Source organism: Perognathus longimembris, chromosome 4 (genome assembly GCF_023159225.1).
Source record: "Perognathus longimembris pacificus isolate PPM17 chromosome 4, ASM2315922v1, whole genome shotgun sequence".
NCBI lineage: Eukaryota > Metazoa > Chordata > Mammalia > Rodentia > Heteromyidae > Perognathus > Perognathus longimembris.
Window position 1 is genome coordinate 68,839,070 of NC_063164.1, and position 26,253 is coordinate 68,865,322.

Consider the following 26,253-nt stretch of genomic DNA (forward strand, 5'->3'; position numbering starts at 1 on the left):
TGAGCTTTTTCATTTGAATTTTAAGACAAGAAAGGGAATTTGGAACCAGATAAATAAGAAGGAAAATATATGTGTTCTTTGACTTTTAATCATGCACATAGAGTCCCATGAAGAAAGAAGCTTCCCATTCTTATTATCTCCAGAAAAGACAATACTTCATAAGGACTGTGGTTCATCCATTTTGTGTATCACATGATTGGTATGTGATCACTACCCTAAGATAGAAGCTCTCTGTATGGTAACAGAGTACTCCCAATTTCATTTCCAACTGATGGAGTCTATTACCTCAAAGAATAAATACCTTGTTTCAGGAGCAGGCAAAGAAGTTCCTTAAAGTGTTTGAATACCAGTGAAATCATAGTTGTAGAGAAATTTTACAGGTCTTAAAAATGGAAAATATTGACCAGTCACAGGTGACCCATGCCTGTAATCCTAGCTACTCTAGAAGGTTGGCTTGTCAAGATTGAGATAAAGCGACCTCAGCAGAAAAAAAATGCATGAGACTCTATCACCAATTAACCAGCAAAATGCCAGAGAGGAGGTATGGCTAAGTGGTAAAGCACCAGCCATTAGCAGAGTAACTAGACAGACCTTGTGGTACTGAGTTCCAGCCCTGACACTGGCATAAAATAATAAAACAGCAGATATTGGCTACTGTCAAGAATAAGGCTTTGACTAGTCATTCTCAACAAAATAAAGCAATCCTATGGATCTTCCTAAAATGTACACAAGTAAGAGTCAAAATAAGACATTATCTCTGTGTGTTCAAGCCAGACACCAAGATGCTAAGCAATGTTTACAAATGTCTGATGTTACTTTGTTTCCAGGCTGTATATAAGGCTGATCTCGAGTGGCTGAGAGGCATTGGATGGGTTCCCATAGGCTCTCTGGAGGTAGAGAAGGTGAAGAGAGCCGGAGAAATCCTGAGTGATCGGAAATATCGCCAGCCTGCAGACCAGCTCAAGTTCACGTGCATTACAGACACCCCAGAAATTGTCCTGGCAAAGAATAACGCCCTGACAATGAGCAAAGTGAGTTCTCAGAAGCTTCCTGCTGCCAATTGTGCCTTCAATCAACTTGGCTTATCAGATAAAGAATGCCCTGAATGGTCCTTAAAGAAAGGAGATGGGATGGACCTGGTTCCCTTGCAGGCCTTCCCCAAAAGCATCTGTTTGAATAATAGTGTGTACATTACATTTCCATATATACATATATATATATATACATATATATATATTTATTCCTTAAGGCCAATCAGACACAGGGAGCTGGTTTTCTCTGCCCATCCATGAGGAACTTGCCATAGAACACACAGCAATTTATGACAGAGCCAGTAAACAACTCAAATTAGTTATCTACTTTGCTCTGCCATCTTAGGTTGGAAAGCTACATGTGAAAGCAAATTGCTATCATTGCCTACCATATTGTAACCCAAAATAGATTATTGCTTCTTTGCTCCATATTATATCAATATTTCTATTTATGGAGTCATCAGGCCCTTATTATGCATACTTTAGATCAGAACTTAATTGAATTTTCCAATTTCTTCCTCAGTAGCTTCCAGCCATTTGGAGGCAGTGAATAGAGTTCTTAGAAGAGAAGAAGAAATTGTCCCTCGGGCTGGGGATCTAGCCTAGTGGCAAGAGTGCCTGCCTCGGATACACGAGGCCCTAGGTTCGATTCCCCAGCACCACATATACAGAAAACGGCCAGAAGTGGCGCTGTGGCTCAAGTGGCAGAGTGCTAGCCTTGAGCGGGAAGAAGCCAGGGACAGTGCTCAGGCCCTGAGTCCAAGGCCCAGGACTGGCCAAAAAAAAAAAAAAAGAAAAAGAAATTGTCCCTCAGCAAACTGCAGAGTTTTGGATATGCAATTCCAGAAATACTATTTTACACCATACCTACCAACAACAATAAAGTTAATAACTCTAGGAAATGCTTTAAAAAAAAACTTTTGAGTGCTGGGGATATGGCCTAGTGGCAAGAGCGCTTGCCTCGTATACTTGAAGCCCTGGGTTCGATTCCCCAGCACCACATATATAGAAAATGGCCAGAAGTGGCACTGTGACTCAAGTGGAAGAGTGCTAGCCTTGAGCAAAAAGAAGCCAGGGACAGTGCTCAGGCCCTGAGTCCAAGGCCCAGGACTGGCAAAAAAAAAACAACAAAAAACAAACTTTTGAGAACTTCCTAGGGCTCAGGCATTTATACATATGGTTAATCTTTAAAACTACTGAATGGGGAGGAAAAAATGCAGCAATGATACTCACTAGACACTATGTTGAATATGAATTATACAACTTGTTAGTAGGAATGGGAGGGAAAGACTGGAAGAAAGTGAGCAAAGGGGTGTCATTGTTTAAAAAGAAATGTACTTTTTATCTGACTTAGTAACTATAAGCCCTTTGTATATCACTTTTATAATAACAATTTAAAAATCTACTCAACAAAGAAGGCATGTTGATCTCCTCCATAGGAAAAAAGTAAGGAGTTAGGTGCCTTTCTGAGGATGACACAGCTTGGAAATAGTGGAGCTGAGTTTGAACTTAGATCGACTCTTCACTATAGTAGTCATCATATCATAACTGTGTGATGCAGCTCTGTCTTTGGAGATCCAGATAATAAGTTCCTGATTCACTGGATGAAAAGATTTCATCATTATACCTCTGTATTTTTTTAAATAATTTTATTATGATTAAGGCATTACACCGTTTCTCTATATTGCTTTATATTAGCTTTGAAACTATTGTCTAGCAGTCCAAATGTAACTTTTGTTCACCACTATTCTCTTGCTTCTCTCACTTCCAAATAACAGTAAAAGAATCCATTCATAGTTAAATTTGATGATAATGAAACAGTATTGGCTTTAATGGAAGGTCCTGTTCTTCTTCACCCTCCCATAGCATTTGTACACAGAAGCTTGGGATGCTGACAAAGCCTCCATCCACGTGATGCCAGATACCCCGGAAATCCTGCTAGCCAAGAGCAATTCCGTAAATATCAGCCATGTAAGAAAAGCTTTTTGTTGTTATTTAAGACTTTTAGAAGTTTGTTAAAAATGTGTTTTCTCTACCTTAATAGTTTGACCTGTTAACTTTCTAAAAATGCATTTATTTTCTGTGTTGTGTGATCTTCTGCCTAGAAACTTTATACCAAGGGATGGGATGAATCAAAGATGAAGGACTATGATCTGAGAGCAGATGCTATTTCCATTAAAAGTGCCAAGGCCTCCAGGGACATTGCCAGTGAGGTGAGCTCCTTCCCTCTGGCTCCCTTGATCTGCACAGTGCCAAGCCTCCCACCATAGGGCTGATGGGCCATGCTCTCTGCTTGCACTCTCCTAGTCTTGCTTTCTACCTGCCAAGACCTTTTCCTTGCTCATCACGAAAAAGAAAAATTAGGGTTACTACAGGAAATGGTTCTACCAATAAACTTACATAATAGTTGTTTTAAGATAGTGTAAGTGGTTTTTCAGATAGTATAAAAATTGTTCTGAGATGTCCAAATGTTTGAGGTATAAAATTTTTATTCATTTCACATTGTCTGCATGAGCCTGGTTCAAAGACTGGATTTTTAAAGCTGTGTTTTGGGTATTGTAGTACAAATACAAAGAAGCCTATGAGAAACAGAAAGGCCATCACATTGGAGCCCAGAGCATTGAAGATGACCCCAGGATTATGTGCGCCATCCATGCGGGGAAGATCCACAGTGAAAGGGAATACAAGAAGGACTTTGAGAAGTGGAAGACCAAGTACAGCAGCCCAGTGGACATGCTGGGAGTGGTGCAGGCCAAGAAGTGCCAGACTTTAGTCAGCGATGTTGATTATCGCAACTACCTGCATAACTGGACGTGCTTACCTGATCAAAATGACGTTATCCAGGCAAAGAAGGCCTATGAACTACAGAGTGATGTATGTAAAGTGGAGTTCAGGAAAAAAGGGGGAGTTGGAAGACAACTAGTGCTTCTGTAGACAGATTTTTCAGGCTGTGCCTAGCCCAAGGTGGGGGTAGAAGTATATTGTTCACATTGTTTAATATAAAAACCATATTGAGGGCTGGGGATATGGCCTAGTGGCAAGAGTGCTTGCCTTGTGTACATGAGGCTCTGGGTTCAATTCCCCAGCACTACATATACAGAAAATAACCAGAAGTGGCGCTTTGACTCAAGTGGCAGAGTGCTAGCCTTGAGCAAAAGAGAAGCCAGGGACAGTGCTCAGGCCCTTAGTCCAGGCCCCAGGACTGGCCAAAAAAAAAAACACAAGAAAGCAAAAAACCATATTGAAGACATATCACAGGAAGCAAAAGATAGAGATGAGCCCTAATGAGATTACACCCTTTATTTTCTGCTTTGATTTCAAACTACTTTTCATGTCATTTATAATATCTAACAGAGAAAATTTATTTCAAACAGACATAAAGCAACCTGAGTGCTTTTAAAATATATTACCAGTGTTACGGTGGATCCAAAACATTAGACATTTTTTGTTGAATCAGTTATTACACGATTAAAATGGAATGAAACCCAACAAAACTTTAAGGTTTTTTTTCAACTATGTAATTATTTGAAACATCAAGTAATGACAAGCTAGAATTTGTTAATACTATTTATTATTTATGGCTGCTATAAATGACTATGCTTTATAAATGACTTGGTCACCCATATTGAGAACCTAAATCATGTAAAGTCTTTGGGTCTTATTTGGTAGAACTACTGTATCCTATACTCCTCTTCTCACCGTCTGTGTGCTTTAGTGTTCAGCCAGGGAGTGGCATATCTAACATTTTCCCCTAATGTCTTTAGAGTGTATATAAAGCTGACCTGGAATGGTTACGTGGCATTGGCTGGATGCCGCAAGGCTCTGTAGAATTGACCAGAGTGAAGGGTGCTCAAGACCTTGTGAATGAAAGGCTATACAGGACACCCCCAGAGGCCTTGAAGTTCACCACTATTGTTGACACACCAGAGATTGTCCTGGCAAAAGCCAATTCTCTGCAAATGAGTGAGGTAAGGATCACTTTACTGCCAAGCTTTCACTTTTCTGGCTGGGTTCTGATAATGACAGTGAAACCTAATAAGTAGACAAGGGCAATCTGGGAATCTATTAGTGAAGGAAATACACAAAGTAGAACTCTGACAACATGTGTTTGAAGAACTACAATGAAAGAATTCACTTCACGGTAATTTGGGGAAATAAATATTTAACTCCTGTTAATACCAATACATAACATAAACCTACATCATAAATGATAATATTGTATGGTCTGGGGTTCTCTAAGAAGCAGACCCAATAGGAAATGTGTGTGTGTGTGTGTGTGTGTGTGTGTGTGTGTGTGTGTGTGTGTAGTGTAGTGTCAAAGACATTTTAAGGAATTGGCTCATATAATCATGAACACTGGCAATTCAGAATCTGAAAGGTAGGATGCAGGGAAGATCAAGGGCTGGTAGAATTCCTTCTTGCTTGGGGAAGTCAGAATATTAAGCCCTTCAATTGGATGGATGAGATCTACCCACAGTAAAGATATTTTGTTTCATCCAAAATGCTAGTATTCTTTTTTTTAAAACACCTTTGTGAAAATATTGAGACTAGTGTGTAACCAAGTATCAGTAACCTTACCTAGTCAGGTTGACATATTAATCATCATAAACATATATAGAAACATTTTCCAGACAAAATAAGGACTAGAATTTAATGTTTCAGATATCCATTCTTTATAAATGAGTTAAAGTAATATTGTCCTTCTCTTCACAGAGACTGTATCAAGAAGCCTGGAATAAAGATAAAACCAACATCAGCATCCCCTCAGATACTCCAGTTATGCTCCAGGCACAAATCAACGCCTTGCAAATCAGCAATGTAAGTAACATAAACATGGTGGAAAGAGTGGATGGAGCAATGTATCAGCTTGTGGATTGTGCTACAAAATGGAAAATAATTTGCCTTAGAAATAATAATGGCCTTTTGGTGCTGGATTTTTTGTGACTTTTTAAAAATATTTTTTCTTTATTATTAAAGTGTAATACAGAGGGGTTATATTAAAAATAAAGAAAATTGACTTGGGCTTGAAGTCAGGGTCTCATACTCTCACTTGGGTTTTTTGTTGCAGGGTATTACTTTACCATTTGAGCCACATCTTCACTTCTGGCTGTTTTTTTGTTTAATTAGAGAGAAAAGTTTCCCAGACATTGCTGCCCAGGCTATCTTCAAGCTGCAATCCTGAAATCTCAGCCTCCTGAGTAGCTAGGATTACAGGCAGGAGATAACAGTGGTCACTTACATATACATATTTTTGTTTCCTTAGCTAACATTTCCAAAGCAGCTGAATGGAAATTCTGTCATTTCGCATTAATCTCAGATATATGCCTGGGTGCCTAGACTTCATGAGCTTGGACACCTGAGTCCTCAGTGTTCTTTCAACTTGAAACCATCTTCCCATAGCCCCTGTCTAGGTGTCAACTTCCTTGTATGTTAATTGGGAACAATGAAGCCCTCTTTAATCAAGTTTCTATGACTCTAAAGAATGATATCGCTTTGGCCTTTTGCTTGATCTAAGACTCTTTAAGGTGTGTATCATATTGTGATGTATAGCTTTAAATTTTAATTAGAAGTATTTTATAATCTACAAAGGAATGAGAGCTTTTTCTTGTGCAGCCTTCTTTATGGAATATATTGTAGGCTATGACTACCTTGAGTGTATTTCTTATTTTCAATTCTTTTAAATACACTGTGTTTTCGCTTTAATAGAAACTCTATCAAAAAGACTGGGATGAGGCCAAGCAGAAAGGCTATGACTTGCGAGCAGATGCCATAGAAATCAAACATGCCAAAGCCTCCAGGGAAATTGCCAGTGAGGTAATTTCTTCTATTTCCTTTTGGCCTTTCTCCTTTATAAATACAACAGGGAAATGGTTTTCAAGATGTATGTATGTATGTATGTTTCATGCTCACATGCATGCATGCTGGTACTGGGGTTTGAATTCAAGGCCTGGGCACTATCCCTTACTTGTTTATTCAAGTCTGATATTCTACCACTTGAGGTACAGCCCCACTTCAGATTTTTGGTGACTAATTGGAGATAAGACTCTTATGGACTTTCCTACCCTGTGGGCTTTGAATCTTGGGTAGGTAGGATTATAGGTGTGAATCGGGCTAGTTTCAAGAATTTTTTAAATCCATGCAATATTTGCATTATGTCTGTGTTACAGACTTTCTTCTCTTTTTGTAAAATCTTATTTTATTGTTAGTATAAAGGTAATGTACAGAGGAGTTACTGTTTCATAAGTTAGGTAATGAGTACATTCTTTTTAGACAATGTCATCCCTTCCCTCTGACTTTCTTCTCTTGAAAAATATTAAAGTGGGACATTAAAAATTAAGTTAAACATAAATGTGGTTAATAATTTCTGCATTGCTTCTAATAAAAAGGAGCATGAAGAATCCTCATGAAAAAGTTTGGAAGCATTTGTGAACTATACCTTGTCATTTCTTCCCCAAAATATTTCTCATACTCTCTGCTGTATAGCAGTTGTATGTCAGTTGTATAACTGACATGTGAATGTTTCCTCTAAGACTCAAGGCTGAAATTCCATTTTATATAAAACATTTTGTACTAGAGGCTTATATATAATATTTTAGGAACATTTTCAAGTTTGTTTAATGCTGATTTTGAAGCCTGCTAACAGACTAATCATCCTTCCCAGCCTCTCCTGCTTCCAGCTCAACATCTTCATGCCACCTTGTTTTCTTTGTCTGGTTTTCTCAATGTTCTTTATCTTATGCATCCAGCTGTCTCTTTCTTCATCCTCATTCTTACCTCTAAGAACCAATAACCACACCTCCCCCCCCCACCAATATGATATATCCATTTCTAAAAATCACATCCTAATCCCAGTTTTCACTTTCCCCACTCTGTCTAAACTTTCTTATGATTTTTCAAGCATGTTTGTAAGGACATTATCTCACTGTAGTCCTAAGACATCCCCTAAATGGGTATTACCCTTGTCCACAGACGTCTTACATCAGCTTTTGATGGAAGCCAACAGTCTTGTTTTCTATCTCTGAAGCATGCATGTTTCCTGGCTATCTATAAAACTACAAATACGACTTTTCACTACCTTAGGTCACATCTGTTCTCTTAGAGATGATCTAAGTTAATGTTTCCTTTGCCAGATTACCTTGTTACCCACACTATACCTTATTTCATCCACATGAAATAAAGGATAATGGTAGAATCTACCTCCTAGTGACACTGTGAGAATTAACCAACTGTACTTGCCTGTATTCAGCAATTTTTAACTGAAAAACTTAGTTTGACATGGATCAATCTAACACATTTGAAATTCTCATAATTATATCTGATATACAGTGACTGTTCAGTAAATTAAATGTTAGCTATTTTTAAGTTATTATTCATCTTCACTGTATCATTTCCTTTCAAATTTAATTACTTCCTCCAAGAACTTACCTTAAATACTCCTAATTCCTTTCACGTGAACTGGAATATATAATGACAGCCAGTGATAAACCCATTAAGAAAAATCCTGAAGTTACTGAACAAGAAATCTCCTTAGTATATTATATTCATGTTTTCCCCCTCTGTTTTCTTATAACTTTAGTACAAGTACAAAGAAGGCTATCGGAAGCAACTAGGCCATCACGTGGGTTTCCGCAGCCTGCAGGATGATCCCAAGTTGGTATGGTCCATACATGCTGCCAAGATCCAGAGTGACAGAGAATACAAGAAAGCATATGAGAAATCTAAAGGAATTTATAACACACCCTTGGACATGATGTCAATTGTTCAAGCCAAGAAATGCCAGGTCCTGGTTAGCGATGTGGATTATCGCAATTATCTGCACCAGTGGACATGTCTTCCAGATCAGAATGATGTGATCCAGGCTAAGAAAGCCTACGAGCTGCAGAGTGATGTGCGTATACTGTCACCAGACTCCAGGGAGAAGTGTGTTTGTGGGTTTCATTGTGATTAAGTACTCTGAGAATACACTGTGTGGTCCTCTCTAGAGGCATAATTGAAATGATCATCCTAAAAGAACCTAAAGTATTCCATACAATTAATGGAATTAATAGGGGAAGTTTTTGTTCATCCCAGCATTTTCTATCTTTTGAAGGATTTCATCTTAGGGTGACAGTATCTTATTTACCAGAATGAAAACCAGCCTCTTACCGAAATCTATGTAATTAACTAGAAATTTTTAGGCCTAGCTATTCTGATTTCCTACTTTCACACTCATTTGTCTAAATCTCATAAGCAGATGTAATGAAGAGGAAATATTGGGTTTCAAGTTTGGTACAGAGAGAGAAATAGACACAATTATGTATTTTTTCTTATATATATTTCTCTCTAAAACCCCTATAGAGGTTATTTCCACTGGTCCATAAAAAAGAGACTTCAAGGGATAAACTCAGAAAATCAACCTGGTATAAAAGTAATTTATATGCCATTGCTGTCTGTCATTTCAAGTAATACTTGTGGATATTGCACCAATCTCTGTTGGATACTGTGAACCTGTCCTAGTTATATATGTCAAAGATATGAAACCAAATGCTAGTGTTTAATGTCATTCATTGAAGGCCAGGAACTGACCACCCAGCTGACTTAAGTAGAAGTGGTATGTGGTTTGCATCACTCTGTGAACAGATTTTCTTTTTCTCCCTATTGTATGCTCCTCTCTCCCATGTAGAATGTATACAAGTCAGACCTGGAATGGATGAAGGGTATTGGATGGTTGACCGAGGGTTCAGTGGAAGTGGAGAGAGTAAAGAATGCTCAGAATCTCTTGAATGAAAGGTTGTATCGCATAAGGCCAGAGGCCCTCAAATTCACCAGCATTGTGGACACACCAGAAGTGGTCCTGGCAAAGACCAATGCTCTACAGATCAGTGAGGTAAGCTGGTATGGGAACATTTTCAGACAAACTGAATAAATATCCAAAAAAATAATCTAAACCTGGTGCCAATGGCTCATGCCTATAATCCTAGATGCTAAGAATGCTGAGATCAGAGGATCTTGGTCCCCAGTCAGCCTGAGCAAGAAAGTCCATGAGACTCCTATGTCCAATTAACTACTAAAGAGCCAGAAGTGGAGCTGTGACTCTCAAGTGGTAGAGAACTAACCCTGAGCAAAATGGCCCTGAGCTCAAACCTCAAGACTGTCATTAAAAAACAAAATCTAGGGGCTGGGGATATGGCCTAGTGGCAAGAGTGCTTGCCTTGTATACATGAGGCCCTGGGTTCAATTCCCAGCACCACATATACAGAAAAACGGCCAGAAGTGGCGCTGTGGCTCAAGTGGCAGAGTGCTAGCCTTGAGCAAAAAGAATCCAGGGACAGTGCTCAGGCCCTGAGTCCAAGCCCCAGGACTGGCAAAAAAAAAAAAAAATCTAAATGTGTACTTCAAAGTGTACCATTAGCATAGCCTTAAGATTTTCAATACACATGTGTCCAGATAGCCAATTAGCAAATTAACTGTCTCTCTCCTCCATTTGATTTGTCCAACACAAGTATGTCCAGACTGTGATTCATACTTTAATCATTTTTGAGACCTATCTTAATACCATAATCACAAAACTGTCACTTTTTAATGGCTATTCAATGATGAAATGGGCTGAGAAGCTCAAGGGTGATCTCAGTATTGGACACTAGGATAGTAATTTAGGCCAAAGAAGCAAGATCCTGGTTAGGAATGCAGATTATCACAGTAATCTCCAGGGTGGGTTTACCTGCCCGGTAATTAAAAGTGAATAGGCAGAAAGGGGTAATTTTACTAGTATATTTCAGACTCTTTTAAGTTTATATTAAATCACAGATGAGTGATTCAATGAGCGATTCAACCTTCTTGGTTGCTTGGCACCTTTTATAAAGTCAAAATATGAAGGTAACATGATCTATATTTGTATCAGAATGAGCAACAATAAGTTTTTGTTATTTTAAATATGATCCATGCCTGATTTATTTACTTACCAGCCCTCCCATTGCTTTTCCTTCTTACCAGCCATTGTACCGTGACGCCTGGGACAAAGAGAAGGCTAATGTGAACGTGCCAGCTGACACACCACTGATGCTGCAGTCCAAGCTCAATGCCATCCAGATTAGCAATGTAAGGCACTGCACACTCATTTTCTTTGCAGAGTGCCCTCTATGCAACCGAGCTGAAGCAAGCCTTGCAAAAAGGCATTTTTCTATCAATCCTTTTATTTCTAGTTTTTAAGCTAATGATAAGTAGCTATGTATATTGGTAGTAGATGTATTTTTGTTGAAAGGAGATAAACAATGATTGTTCAAAACAAATGAACAAAAAACCTATGAAGCCAACACCCGTGACTTGCACCTATAATCCTAGCTATTCAGGAGGCGAGATCTGAGGATCGTAGTTCAATGCCAGCCAAGGAAGGAAAGTTTGTGAGACTCTTACCTCCATTTAACCACCAGAAAACTGGAAGCAGTAGTGTGGCTCAAAATGGTAGAGCACTAGCCTTGAACTGAAATGCTCAGAGACAGTGCCCAGGCCAAGAGTTGAAGCCCCAAGACCAACAAAAAAAAATCTAAAAAAAAACAAACCAAAAAAAACCCCCATAAAACTCAAAGTGATATTTCTGTTTTCTTTTTAGCAAATCATTTTTTTTCCTGTAAAATGACAGCCAATATATTTTTCTAATTTTTACTTGATTTACTGTCTCCTAAATTTTCATTTTAGGGAGTAGTGGGGAAATCCTTTACAAATTGTCGTTACAAATCTACTAGAATTAAGTTCATTATAATACAATGTTCCATGAATAGCTAGCTGTTCCTGACCTGTCGTGTTGACTCAGTAGTTCCACCTTGAGACTGAATATGGTATTGCAACCTCTATTTGCAGAAACAATACCAGCAAGCCTGGGAAGACGTCAAGATGACCGGATATGACATTCGAGCAGATGCCATTGGAATCCAGCATGCTAAAGCTTCTCGGGATATTGCCAGTGATGTAAGAGTTCTTTTTCCCTCAGTCTCAGCAAACAGTAGAAGATCACTAGGAATTTAACTTAATCCCTTAAAATTATGTTTAAGTAGATTTAATGTCATTGTTAATATATCATTTTCAAAATGCCATATTCCAGAATAACTCATTGAACCATTTGAGAAGACTCTTAGACCTGTGCTTGATTCTACAGTTCTTATGTTCAAGCACAGTTTTTATTTTTCCCCCAGATTTTCTCAATATCTGTTAACTTAAAATTGCTCATAGAGATTTGATGGGCAGGAAGAATTCTGGGTTTTCTCAGTGCGGCATGCAGATTGCGTGCCACTTGTGCACTATCTGAAAAGGTACTTTTTAGAGTAGTTACATTGCTGTTTAAATGTGTTCAAAAATACTGGTCATTCTCCATTTCAATGGGGTTATGAATGTCAAAAGTTTCTAATTCAAAAGTCAATTTGTTTTTTCAAAAAAGAACTACTGGAGCAGGAAACTAGTGGCTCACACTTGTAATCTTAGTTACTTAAGAGGTTGAGATCTGAGGATCACAGTTTGAAGCCAGCTTGGGCAGGAAATTCCATGAGAGTCTTAATCTCCAATTAAAGAGCAAAAAGCCAGTAGTGGATGTATGGCTTAGGTGATAGAGTGTCAGCCTAAAGGGAAAAAGCCAAGTGAGAGTGCAGGTCTCTGAGCTGAAGTTCCAGTATCAGCACACAAAAGAAAAAAACAACAATAGCAACAACAAAAACCTTGATTCGAAGTAAGACAGGATACTGTTTATATTTGCTTGTGGCAATATGTTTGCATGTGGCAAACAATGACAGAAGTTTGGGGAACTCTGGACACATCTGTTCAGGAGATGATTCAGAGCCACAGCCTTGCCTTTGAGGTATTCACTGTGAGATGTGTGTATCCCAATATATACACCTACACATAGAAAGAAAAAGCAATTTAATGAGGAGTATGAAAGTTATAGTTTGAAGTTAAAAGTAGAGTCCAAAATAAAGATAACTAAGACAGTGAAGTTTTTTTGAATAAGCCCTTTACAAAAAAATATGATTAGAAAGTGACTCCTCTTCTTCCATTCACACCTTGCAGTATCTGTACAAGACAGCTTATGAGAAGCAGAAAGGCCATTACATTGGATGTCGCAATGCCAAGGAAGACCCCAAACTGGTTTGGGCAGCAAATGTATTGAAGATGCAGAATGACAGGCTGTATAAAAAAGCCTACAATGACCACAAGGCCAAGATCTCCATCCCAGTGGACATGGTGTCCATCAATGCTGCCAAAGAAGGCCAGGCTCTAGCAAGCAACGTGGACTATCGCCAGTACCTGCACCAATGGTCTTGTTTTCCTGACCAGAATGATGTGATCCAAGCCAGGAAAGCCTATGACCTGCAGAGTGATGTAAGTGTGTCTCCAAGGAAAAGCTTGGCTTGGAATGATGGCTCCTTCTAATGAACTAGAAAATCTTAACTCTCTCCATATAGCCATAGTCCTTTAGCATATCAGCAAATCTATTAGGACCAGATGTGTTTAGAAAACTTTCCTTCTCATTGCTGAAAGTGATACAAAGATTTGTTTCTATAGATTTACTGATGTATATAGTAATTATAGTTTATTAAATGTAATTGTGCCTCTGGTCCTCCAACTATGTATTGAAGTTCAAATTATTTCAAGGGTTAATGACATGAGCTTTGCCTGGATGTTTTTCATGACATCGTATTTCTCTAACCCACAACACTTTTTGATTTGCTTTTAATCTGATGCCAACTCAATATTTTAGAACTGCAGAATTCCATAAGATTATTCATTTCTTGGGTAGAATGGCCATCTTCTTTTAATTGCCTGAATTTCAAGAGATTAAAATAATGAATGGGTTTGTTATATGCAGGTGTGTACATCACTTTGAATGAATTATCAAGTGGTAGTTGGGGCCATTTCTCGAGGAACTGCTTTTGTATATTGATGAGCATTAGTACATTGAGACAAGTCTGTGGATCACATTAAAAAAATGAGAAGGAAACACAACTTCTGAATTTTAGAGATCCATCACATTTTAAGCACTGAGACAGGCAATGTCATTCTTCCTCTGGGTAGAATTTCTAGTAGTTTTCATTCTCCTTTTGACGTTTTTCACCTGATATTCATGTCTTTTAACTAGTTACGAAAATACTGTTTCTGGGCATCACAGTGACTGTTTAAAATTAATAACTGTTGTTTAACATAGAATAGTTGTATGTGCCTAATGTACATGTATATCTGGAGAAGCAGGTATAGATAACCAAGAATGGGTAAGTACCAATGGAAAGGGAGGGACTGTCTTAATACTTACTATCTTAACATTGTGAAACCCGCAATGGAATTCTTAATTTGAAAGAAGACCCATGTGGCAGGTCCTGTGCTCTCACAAAAGATACAATGGTGGATGAAGGAGAAGAAAAAGACATGACACTTATCATAAAGAAATAGATATTAAGAAAGAATATCCGTAAACCATGGGATGGCTAAGAAAGAGGGGCCTGTGTGCCGTAAAGAGAGAGGTCAGAAAACGTACTGGAAAAAGTACAATGGTTTAGCTAGCTAAGAGGTTATGGAGGAAACAGATGTTCTTGCAGGATAAGCATTTGCTAAAAGTCTGATGCAGACCTCAAAAACAGGGAAGACAATGTATTCAGAACACAGAGGACAAAGGGAGGAGATGAGGCTGAAGAGTAAGAGTAGGCTGACTATACCAGCCAGCCATCTCTCTGCTCTACTCCATGTTAAGGAATTTGATCTTTACTTTAAAGCAATAGATGTGATTGGGAAAATGTGGAGCTGATTTGCATTAAGAATTTTGAAAAGATTGTCCTGGCTACTATTCAGAGAGCTGGTTGGACATCCTGTAGTTACTGATTTAAAAGTCTACATGAGGCCAGTGCCTCATGCCTGCAATCCTAGCTTCTTAAAGGAAGCTGAGATCTGAGGATTGCAGTTCAAAGCCAGCAAGAAAGTGAGACTCTTATCTTCAATTAACCATTTAAAAGATGTAAGTGGAGCTGTGGTTCAAGTGGTAGAGCATTAATTAGCCTTAGGCAAAAAAAGCTCAGGGTTAGCACCCAGGCCCTAGGACCAGTACCCCCCCAAAAAGTACATATTGGCTATGATAATTGCCTAGATACTACTATAATTCCATCCTTGCATACCCCCAAATAGACAGCTTCCACAGCATTCTGTGTTTTAGACTGTTTTCTTAACTTTGGAACATGGAACAAAACATGGCTGTGTATATGGGGAATTATGTTTGTCAGGCCAGTATTCTGGGTTTTTTTTTCTTTTTTCCTTTATTGCTATCTTTAGTAGTTGTACAAAGATGTTGCCATTTAACAAAGCACTTTATGAATATAATATATCTTGATCAATGTTGTCCCTTTCAACAGTCTCACGCATCCTTCCCCTATCCGCCCCTTCCCTCACTCCTCTTTATCTTGTAGGATTTACATTGAGTTCTTTTCTGCATTTCCCCCCTCTTCTCTTCATTTGTCCACCCCATTCCCTTCGACTCCATCCCACCCCTTTTGAGTACCCACTTCTTGATGTTTTATTTTGCTCAACTTTGATTTTTGGTCTTCTAAACAGAGCTCTATTTTTACTTATTTGTAAAAGAAAGAAATAACATTAAAAATTACTTCCTTTATTCTACCATCCACCATCAAAAACAAAAACAAAACCCTGCTTCTACCTATCTGTCCCCCCCCCCCCCCCACTTTGCAGGCCATCTACAAGGCTGACTTAGAGTGGTTGCGTGGTATTGGCTGGATGCCAGAAGGGTCACCAGAAGTCCTGAGAGTCAAAAATGCCCAGGAAATCCTATGTGACAGTGTCTATCGAACACCTGTGGTGAAACTCAAGTATACAAGCATCGTAGACACACCTGAAGTTGTCCTTGCGAAATCAAATGCTGAAAACATTAGTATTGTAAGTCACTTTTGTTTCATAAATCACAAGTGATTCACTAGGTGATTTACCTTTGGGATGAAAATAATACTGATAACAATAAAAAAATTTATCAGTAACATTTATAGCATTTTTAAAACTCTTTAAGAGCTAGTACAAAAGGCATTAGGATATATTTCAAATCCAATTTGAATAACTTATGTGAAAAGATTCACATAAAATAAACCTTTGCCTTACTATGAAAAGATTTCGATCTTAAAAGTATCAAGCTTACAAGTTGTGAAATGATTTTTTATTATTATTTATTCTTTCTATAGCCAAAGTACAGGGAAGTTTGGGACAAAGACAAAACATCAATTCACATAATGCCAGACACTCCAGAAATTAATCTTGCTAGAGCAAACGCCCTTAATGTGAGCAATGTAAGTACCATAACAGTCTCTGGTTTGCTTGGGAAGTCACTAGGTAGTCCATACAAGAAGTCTGCAGATTGCCTGGGCGGTGGGGGGGTGGGGGGAGGGGGGGTGGAATTTGGTCTAGAGTAGGGGAAAGGAAGAGCAGAACCTTCTTCAGAGTCCCTGGGAAAGGCCAGTTACTGCGATCCAACATGCAGAACTGGGAAAAGGAAAAAAGGACAAATAAAAGGAAAAAAGAATGAGGAGGTAAATAAGCAAGAAAAGGGAGTTAATGTTGGATTTAGAGGAGCTGAAAATCATAATTCTGTGCAGAATAAAATGAATTTTAAAAACTTAGCTCTATGGGAAATTTTCTAGGAAATTTTAAATTACCAAAATTGACCCCGGAAACAACATAAAAAACAAATAGCAAGAAACAAAGAGTTTTAAAACATTTTCATTTCTCCCCTCAAATCCTCAGATTGCCCTTATAATTTCATAGAATTCTTTGAGAATTTTAGGAACGAAACTACCATGGAGCTTAATAAAAGAAGGAAAGCCGTCATGGCTTCCAAAATATATTTGAAGACAGTTCCACAAATGAAAACTGTAGGTTAATAATGGGAAAACCCTAAAGTATTGATAAACTAAGCAGCACATTGAAATGAAGTTTATCCAGGAACACCAAGAAGGTTCTATATTCAGAAACCTAATAGTAACACACAAAGGGAAAAACCATATGCTAATTCTTGTAGACTTTAAAAGTTGTGACAAAATCCATAGTCTGTCTTTTTTCCTTTTAAATAAGAGCTTAGTAAAAATAAAAATGAAATTAGTATCTTCTTGATGAGACTAAACAAAATACATCTCAAACCATAGGCCAGTTCATTCTCAATAAGATTCTTATTCAAGTCAGAATTAAAACATGGATGCCTATCACATATTTAGTATCACATATTTAACATCTAGAATTTAATTGCTTAAGTCAAGAAGTTTCCAATTAATACTAATATAAGTGTAATAATAATATAAATATTGAAGGGGGAAAAGGAGGCAAAATTACCATTCCCAGCAGGAATCAGGTTAAACCTGAAAAAGGGAAGAGAAGAGAGAGGAACAAAAGTGTTTGCATTGACAAGCAGAATGCAGTTGCACATCTGGCTCCACAATTCAAGAAAAGTCTAGAGAGGGGTTATCTCATTGGATCACAAAGATTACTTATGTGCAGAATAAATGTGACCTTGTAAAATGGATAGTACCTTATGGCAGTTCTTTATGGTATCTTTGAAGAAGAATTAACCTTTGGTGTGAGAAAGAGCCCACAACTCAAAAGATTCCAGCATGTGCCAAACTTCTCCATTTGTTGAATAAACTGCTTGGAGACTGATTTTTCCAACACAGTTTTGGGACACCCAGTGTATGCTTTGGGAAATGGGCCATGGGACTGGAATCAATATCCCCATGCAGTGCTTTCTGTCAAATGGCTTGAGTCAATGGACAATCGGTTCATCACAGGTGGTCTCCTCCATATTAGGTAGGAATTTCTAAACCTTGGGCAATATATTGAGGCTAGGATTCAAATGCAGAAGAACAAAGCCTTTTCAGTCCTAAACTCTTGGACTATATCATATCCAATGGTGCACAGAATTAATTTTTCACGTACTCTTTCATTGAACATTTTCTCACCATTAGAAAGTTTACCGCGAGGGTTGGGATGAGGTGAAGATGAGCTGTGATGTCCGGCTCGATGCCATCCCTATCCAGGCTGCCAAGGCCTCCCGGGAGATTGCCAGTGAAGTGAGTGTGGCCTTTTCTACCTTCTCCATGTTTTAAGCAAATGCCCCAGGTGCATCATGCTGTGATTCATCAACTTTGTCTTTCCATTTCCAGTATAAGTACAAGCTTGACCATGAGAAGCAGAAGGGGCACTACGTGGGCACCCTCACAGCCAGGGATGACAACAAGATCCGGTGGGCCCTCATAGCTGGCAAGCTGCAGAATGAAAGAGAATATCGGCTGCAGTGGGCCAAATGGAAGACCAAGTTCCAAAGCCCTGTAGATATGCTTTCCATCCTGCACTCTAAAAAATGCCAGACTCTAGTCAGCGATGTTGATTATCGCAACTACCTGCACGAATGGACATGCATGCCTGACCAGAATGACGTGATTCAGGCCAAGAAAGCCTATGAACTGCAGAGCGATGTGAGTGGCCTATACTGCAAGATGAGATCTTCTGTGCTTTTCCCATGACTTCTAGAAAGTTCACGGCATTAAATCTTTTTGTGTTGTTATACAGCCAAGAATTTGCTTACTAACAAGTTCTTGTAGCATGGAATCAAAGTCACCAAAGTCAGGAAAGATCTAAACTTTAGGAGGCAAGCACTCTTGCCACTAGGCCATATCCCCAGCCCCAAGATCTAAACTTTATATCAAGAAATAAATGGTAGGGCTGGGGATATAGCCTAGTGGCAAGAGTGCCTGCCTCGGATACACGAGGCCCTAGGTTCGATTCCCCAGCACCACATATACAGAAAACGGCCAGAAGCGGCTCTGTGGCTCAAGTGGCAGAGTGCTAGCTTTGAGCGGGAAGAAGCCAGGGACAGTGCTCAGGCCCTGAGTCCAAGACCCAGGACTGGCCAAAAAAAAAAAAAAAAGAAAAGAAAGAAATGGTAGAAGCCAAACACTGCTGGGTCATACCTGAAATCCTAGCTACTCAAGATGCTGAGATCTGAGGATTCCAGTTTAAAACCAGCCTGGGCCAGTACACTCAAGAGACTTGCATCTCCAATTAACCAGCAAAAAGCTGGGTGGAATTGTGGCTTTCTTGAGTGTCAACCCTGTGAGCCAAAAGAACATGAGGTCCAGAGCTCAAGCCCTGGCACTAGCACAAAAAAAATGAAGAAAAAAGTGTTATTAGCTTATTAGATTAAAGAAAACTGTGAAAATTATTATTACTGTAGGATTTAAATGGCAGTCATGGTTTTACCAAGTAAAACCATGGGTTGGATGGGCAAGAATGATGTAAGGGGTTGTAAGGATACATTATAATGTATTTGTAAAATGATGTGTTGAATGGTAACTCCTTTATAAAACTACTTGAAGATAATAAAAATATAATTATTTTTAAAAAGATAGGCCATGAACAGGAAGTGGGCATCTTTTTTTTTAACTGACAGATTTAGTAAAAAAAAAAAAAAAGTTTTAATTAAATGGTCAAGACTTTTAGATCAGGAATTAAAAATTTTTTATTGTTATTGTAAAAGTGGTATACAGAAAGGTTATAGTTACATAAATCAGGTAACGAATATAGATTAGGAAAATTTTTATAGAAAGAAAAGATTTCAACTGAGTGCTGGTAGCCCTGGCCTGTAATCCTAGTTACTCAGGAGGCTCTGAGTAACTAGGTATGATCTGATGATCAAGGTATAAATCCAGGTTAGTCTTGAGACTCTTATCTCCAATTAACCACCCAAAGTGCCAGAAGTGGAGCTGTGCCTCAAGTAGTGGGCACTAGCTTTGACTAGATAAAGCTCGGGGACAGCAGTCATGCCTTGAAGACTGGCACACGTGCGTACTCGCACACACACACACACACACACACACACACACAGGTGGGCATAAAAGCAAAAATATCCAACTTCTCATTAAAATTCAGAAGATAGAGCTCTAGATATGTGTTCTCCTTGGCAACAGAAACTGGAAATGAATTGAGGTTAACCCTTACAAAGAAAAAATAACCTCCAGGTTGTCACACTACCTGGCCTAATTAATCCTCTTATTTTACCTGCCTGACTGAGTATGTCATCCTTGGCTTATCCAGTGCTTAGATTTGTTTTTCTTTATCAGACAGAATGATGGAGTAACTAGGGCCTGGAAACCAGGGCTGCTGTATTAATTCTGACTTTGTTTGCACAGGCTGTTTACAAGGCTGACTTGGAATGGTTACGGGGAATTGGGTGGATGCCGAATGACTCCGTGTCTGTCAATCACGCCAAACATGCTGCGGATATCTTCAGTGAGGTATTCCAAGAGTCTGCCCTGCTGTCTAGTACATTTCCAAAGAGCATGAACAAGATGACATGAGCCAAAATACACTCTTAGATCAGCAATTTTAAGCATGTTTAATTGTATGATTGAAGCCAGACATACATTTTCCCAAAATAATCCTGGACTGTTTTTATGATATTATGGTGCTATATCCCTAATAGCATATCCAGCATCCTCATTAATGCTTAAAATTATAGAAATGGAAAATCTCTTGACAGGATTATACTGGGAGAAGTTTATTCAGTTGAAAACAGGGATTATTATGATATACACAATGATATGGCATTGGGGGAAACAAAATTGTAAAATTGTTATTTTTAAATCTGTGAAAGTGTTGGGAGAGTCTCTCAGTGGTAGACCACTTGATTAGCATTCACAAGGCCCTGGGTTCAATCCCGAGAAGAGAGAGAGAGAGAGAAAGAGAGAGAGAGAGAGAGAGATGATCAATTGGTTTAAATTATAAACTATAAAAAGAAAACTAAATTGCCAAGATATCATTCATGTTTGTCCATCTATGCCTCTAATAAAGAACCCTTAAATTTGCGTATCTTAGCTCACCAAGATGAAGGACTCTGACTAACAGATATGTTGGTTTCTTTCACAGAAAAAATATCGCACAAAAATAGAAAGTCTCAACTTTACTCCTGTGGATGACAGAGTTGATTATGTGACAGCAAAACAAAGTGGTGAGATCCTTGATGATGTAAGTATATGACTATTCTAAAATCATATAGCCATGCAGATTTGTAAAGCTTTTCTGCCTTCTTGCAAATACAGACTTGAATTGTTGAAGTTATTAGTGCTAGCAATTGCTTGGATAGCATGATGTTTTCTTCACATCAAGTAACTAGTGCACTTGCCTCCCACTTTTAGATTAAATATAGAAAAGACTGGAATGCCACTAAGTCCAAGTACACTCTCACAGAAACCCCCCTCTTGCACACTGCCCAGGAGGCTGCCCGGATCCTGGATCAGGTATGGATTTTACCTGGATGTCTGGTACTGTGGGTAGAGATGGAAAACCCTAATGAACCCAAAAGAGTTATGCACATAACTTATTTTCCCTCCTTTCTGAGTCCTCTTTAAACCCCTATTGTGACTCTCTGTCTTTTAGTACCTCTACAAGGAAGGCTGGGAGAAACAAAAGGCCACAGGCTACATTTTGCCTCCAGATGCTGTACCATTTGTTCATGCCCATCGCTCTAGTGATGTTCAGAGTGAGGTAATTTATCCCCATATGAGTGAATTTGGCAGAAACAAGACCTTGCCCAGAAAAGATGCCTGCTATGCCCAAGGCACAGATGTTAGCGTAAGAATGTAGCATTTCAGCTTGGCAGATGTGGCTGAGGGCTGGAGATCCTCCTGCCCTTCATATCTCATGGGTTTTGCATTTGCTAATGTTTCTTTGTTCTTTCTCAAAAGCTGTCATTTATAGGCTGAAATGCAGCTCCATTTTAACATGCTTGCTTCACATGTACCAAGTCCTGGGTTTGATCTTCAGCATAGCAAAAAGGAAAAACTGTGAAAAACCTATTGCTTGAAACCTATTTTTCAATGCTTTATTTTTTCTTACATTTTCTGCCTCCAATAAAATCTCTAGTTTTCCAAATAACTATATTGCCAGAATTAGAAAATAGATGATTAGAAATTAGATGATTTTGTTTAAATTAAGAAATAACTATTTCTTCATATCTGTTTCAGTGCTATTTATTTTCTGTTCTGAGAGTTAGTAGAGTCAAAAAACTGAAAACAAAGCCCCTGCCACTTTGCCTTCTGTGCTTGGCAAAGCTGATGGGGCCTGTATTCTTCTTCCCATCAGCTGAAATACAAAGCTGAACATGTGAAGCAGAAAGGCCACTATGTTGGGGTTCCAACGATGAGAGATGATCCTAAACTAGTGTGGTTTGAGCACGCTGGCCAAATTCAGAATGACAGACTCTACAAACAGGACTATCACAAAACAAAGGCAAAAATCAATATACCTGCTGACATGGTGTCAGTGGTGGCTGCCAAGGAGGGGCAGACTCTGGTCAGTGATATTGATTACCGTCATTACCTGCGCCAGTGGACATGTCACCCTGACCAAAATGATGTTATTCAGGCAAGGAAAGCCTATGATCTACAGAGTGACGTAAGTGGTTTTTTATTACTTTATTATCTAGAAATCGAAATTATACTCTGACAAGGACAAGCAGCATTCCAGAGTCACCAGTGTTTAGAACTTTGGGCTATGAGTATTTGTTCCCAGAAGGGAACAGTTATATGCAGTTATATGGAGACTTACCAGCTGATCTAAGAAGGGAGGTTAAGTTGGGGTTGTGACAATGTCAAATGATGGTTTAGATAAGGACCTAAGAATGCCTCATTGCTGCTTTGTTGAGGATCCTACAGCTCCAAGTATTTTAGTGGATCACTTAAAAGCTTACAAGTAGAAGAAAAACAAGATAGATTAACCTACATGAAGTATCCTTCACTCAGAGGTTTGGTGAGGCTAAGAAGGAGAATGTGATACAGACCACCTCACATCAAAACCTCAATTAAGAGCTCTACCTGCCTGAGGTGGTCTGTATCAAATGTCCCATATCCTTCTGCATACCTAAATCTATCACATCTATCAACAATCACCACCTCCTTGATAAACCTTTTACACCCATAGCTGAAAGTAACGATCCTTTTCATCCTCTTGTACTCATATGTCTAACCTCATCCTTGTCCCTTAAAGTACAGGGCTTTCTTTTGCACAGCACTGGCTCAAGAAACTTTGCTCAGATAAAGTCAGGATGAAATGTGTGAGGCAACAGCTGTTAAAGAAAAATCCTTAAAAACACAACAAAAGATAGGCTTTTGTTTGCAATCTCCTGTCTATAATCCCATGTATGAACGAACACCTCTCTTCCTGCTCCTAGCATGTCTACAAAGCTGACCTGGAGTGGCTCCGAGGTATTGGCTGGATCCCCCTGGATTCTGTGGACCATGTGAGAGTTACTAAGAACCAGGAAATGGTCAATCAGGTACAGGAAGTTCATTCCATTTTTTTGTGGGTTTTTTTTTTTTTTTTTTTGCCAGTCCTGGGCCTTGTACTCAGGGCCTGAGCACTGTCCCTGGCTTCTTTTTCCTCAGGGCTAGCACTCTGCCACTTGAGCCACAGCGCCACTTCTGGCCATTTTCTGTATATGTGGTGCTGGGGAATTGAACCCAGGGCTTCAAGTATACGAGGCAAGCGCTCTTGCCACTAGGCCATATCCCCAGCCCCAAAATAGTTCTTTTTTTTTTTTCTTTTTTTCCAGTCCTGGGCCTTGGACTCAGGGCCTGAGCACTGTTCCTGGATTCTTTTTGCTCAAGGCTAGCACTCTGCCACTTGAGCCACAGCGCCACTTCTGGCCGTTTTCTATATATGTGGTGCTGAGGAATTGAACCCAGGGCTTTATGTATACGAGGCAAGCACTTTTGCCACTAGGCCATATTCCCAGCCCCTCATTCTGTTTTTAACCCAATACCTACCCCTCTTATCTGCCATGTAGGAACAGATGCCCTGTGGGAGTAGACATGCCTTAATTGTCTCTATTTCTTTGCAGATAAAATATAAGAAAGATGCCCTTGAAAACTACCCCAACTTTACCAGTGTGGTTGATCCCCCAGAGATTGTTTTGGCCAAGATTAATGCAGTCAATCAAAGTGATGTAAGTTTGCTTTGTATACGCTGAATAGACTTGGCAGGTCAGTGCCTGGAATTGAGTGGATTATCTTAACTCTGTAAAAAAAAAAAAAAAAAAAAAAAAAAAAAAAAAAAAAAAAAAAACGGGAAAGAGGTAAATTATAATCCCCAAAGGTGATGTTTAAAAGTTACTAGAAGGTAGTATACTGTAACCACTTTTAGTCATCTATATTCTTGTCCAAAATGTCCAATTCTACTAGCTTAAATTTGTCCACAATTCAGTCAGTTGGTTAACCTTAATACCTAAATGAAGTTTGATTGGTTTGTTGCTAAGTAGATCCTAAGAAAATTTAAATGTACATTTATAGTAATCAAAAGATTTTGTTTTATTTTGTAGGTAAAATATAAAGAAACATTTAATAAAGCCAAGGGCAAGTATATATTTTCTCCAGATACACCATATATCTCCCACTCCAAAGACATGGGAAAACTCTACAGTACTGTGAGTACTTAAGCAATAACAATATCAGTTCCTAGTTTTATGCTCTTGTCAGGCAGGATTCATGTTCTTCATTTTTATAGTGTTATTATAAAGATGATGTACAGAGGGGTTACAGTTACATAAGTCAGGTAATAAGTACATTTCTTTTTGGATAATGTCACCCCTTCCCTCGCACTCTCTCAGTTTTACCCTTTCATCCTCCACCCACAAGTTCCATAGTTCATTTTCATTATAGAGTCCAGTGAATAGGATTCATGTTCTTGACTGATTTAGCACACATTTAATTTAGCATGCAACCTATTGATTTCATTATATCTCATCTTGGATATTAGAAGTAGCACACATTCATCTTTGTCTGAATCTACTCAATATGAGTTGCATATATTCAGCTGGTCATGTTTTTTAGTTCCTGTAAAGTGCCCTACCCTGAAGAGACACTGAGAAACTAGTGTTCAGTGAAATAAGCTTTCAGGAGTTCATACAAGTAAAAGGAGCAGATCTAAGTAGATTAATATAGAGAGGTACTACAAGGGCTCTAGGAGAACATGGGATGGAGCAACTATGAGAAAAAAAAGGAAGAGCATCTTGTCTATCTTCAGCAACAATGCACCAGTATGTCCAGTGAACACAATTTGTCCTCAAAATTTAATTCAGCTAACTTAAAAGAAGAGGGATGTGGATGGATATGCCCAATAGGAAGCAATCAGATGATCCTTTCCCGGTTTGAGAATTTTTTTTATCACTTTTATAAGAACTGAAAATATAGTTAACTCTTATAAAAGATCTCAGAAGATACAGATTTAATTTAAAATGCAGTATACCAAATGCCTGCCCTATTCGTGGAAGGCACATTGGTGGCTACACATAAAAATTTAAGCCTTGTTGTGAACACAAGTGATTTGCCTCAACATTGTTTTTGATAGTATCTGAAAGTAATTGAATGGAAACATTTATGATACCTGTCTTTTTGTTCTAGATCTTATACAAAGGTGCCTGGGAGGGAACCAAGGCTTATGGCTACACCCTGGACGAGCGCTATATTCCCATTGTTGGAGCAAAACATGCTGACCTAGTGAACAGTGAGGTCAGTCTGATCATTTCCCCTCTGAGGTCTTTTATTGGGCAGTGAGGGACTGGTCAGCAAACTCCAGCAATTCTCAATGTTGATCCATTTTACAGCTGAAATACAAAGAGACATACGAGAAGCAGAAGGGCCACTATCTGGCTGGAAAAGTCATTGGCGAGTTCCCTGGTGTGGTTCACTGTCTGGATTTCCAGCAGATGCGGAGTGCGGTGAGCAGTGTTTACTGTGGCAGCAGACTTGTCCAGTATCAGTGGACTTCCATGTCGCCCCACTTGTAGCTGGCCCTAGGGCTCCTGATTAGCTGCAGGATGGACAAATGTGAACATTCTTGAGTTTTCCCAACCCTTAACTGTAGACCCTTGATGACTGTGGGCTTCTTCCCTTCCCTTTCCCTTTCCCAACATAGTGAGGGCTCTTAACAAGTGAATTTTGAAGGCAACCTATTGTTTTCCTTGCATTTGGAAATGTATTGGGAAAAGAGAGAGCCCTGCACTGTAGAGAAATGTAAGGGGAGTTTTAAAAGACAATACTAAAAACTTTGAAACATGAGTCTCTTCTAGGGGTTCTGACTTAGTTTAGAAATAAGACTAAGGAGTTGGGTTTGAATTACTTAAGCTTTTAATTCTCCTCTAATTTTTTGTCCATAAAATGTTATTCTTTAG

General features: G+C 38.9%; 1 protein-coding gene across 1 annotated transcript in view; it reads left to right on the plus strand.

The window, feature by feature from the left end:
- Positions 1–26,253, plus strand: part of Neb (nebulin) — a 217,731-nt gene that overhangs the window by 119,029 nt on the left and 72,449 nt on the right. The window contains 26 exon segments of the mRNA XM_048345481.1: positions 828–1,031; positions 2,898–3,002; positions 3,137–3,244; positions 3,594–3,905; positions 4,796–4,999; positions 5,745–5,849; positions 6,738–6,845; positions 8,608–8,919; positions 9,694–9,897; positions 11,004–11,108; positions 11,868–11,975; positions 13,065–13,376; positions 15,726–15,929; positions 16,226–16,330; positions 17,996–18,100; positions 18,194–18,505; positions 20,219–20,323; positions 20,955–21,053; positions 21,224–21,325; positions 21,465–21,572; positions 22,170–22,481; positions 23,257–23,361; positions 23,926–24,030; positions 24,403–24,507; positions 25,484–25,591; positions 25,687–25,800. Coding sequence (XP_048201438.1) covers positions 828–1,031; positions 2,898–3,002; positions 3,137–3,244; positions 3,594–3,905; positions 4,796–4,999; positions 5,745–5,849; positions 6,738–6,845; positions 8,608–8,919; positions 9,694–9,897; positions 11,004–11,108; positions 11,868–11,975; positions 13,065–13,376; positions 15,726–15,929; positions 16,226–16,330; positions 17,996–18,100; positions 18,194–18,505; positions 20,219–20,323; positions 20,955–21,053; positions 21,224–21,325; positions 21,465–21,572; positions 22,170–22,481; positions 23,257–23,361; positions 23,926–24,030; positions 24,403–24,507; positions 25,484–25,591; positions 25,687–25,800 — 4,176 coding nt within the window.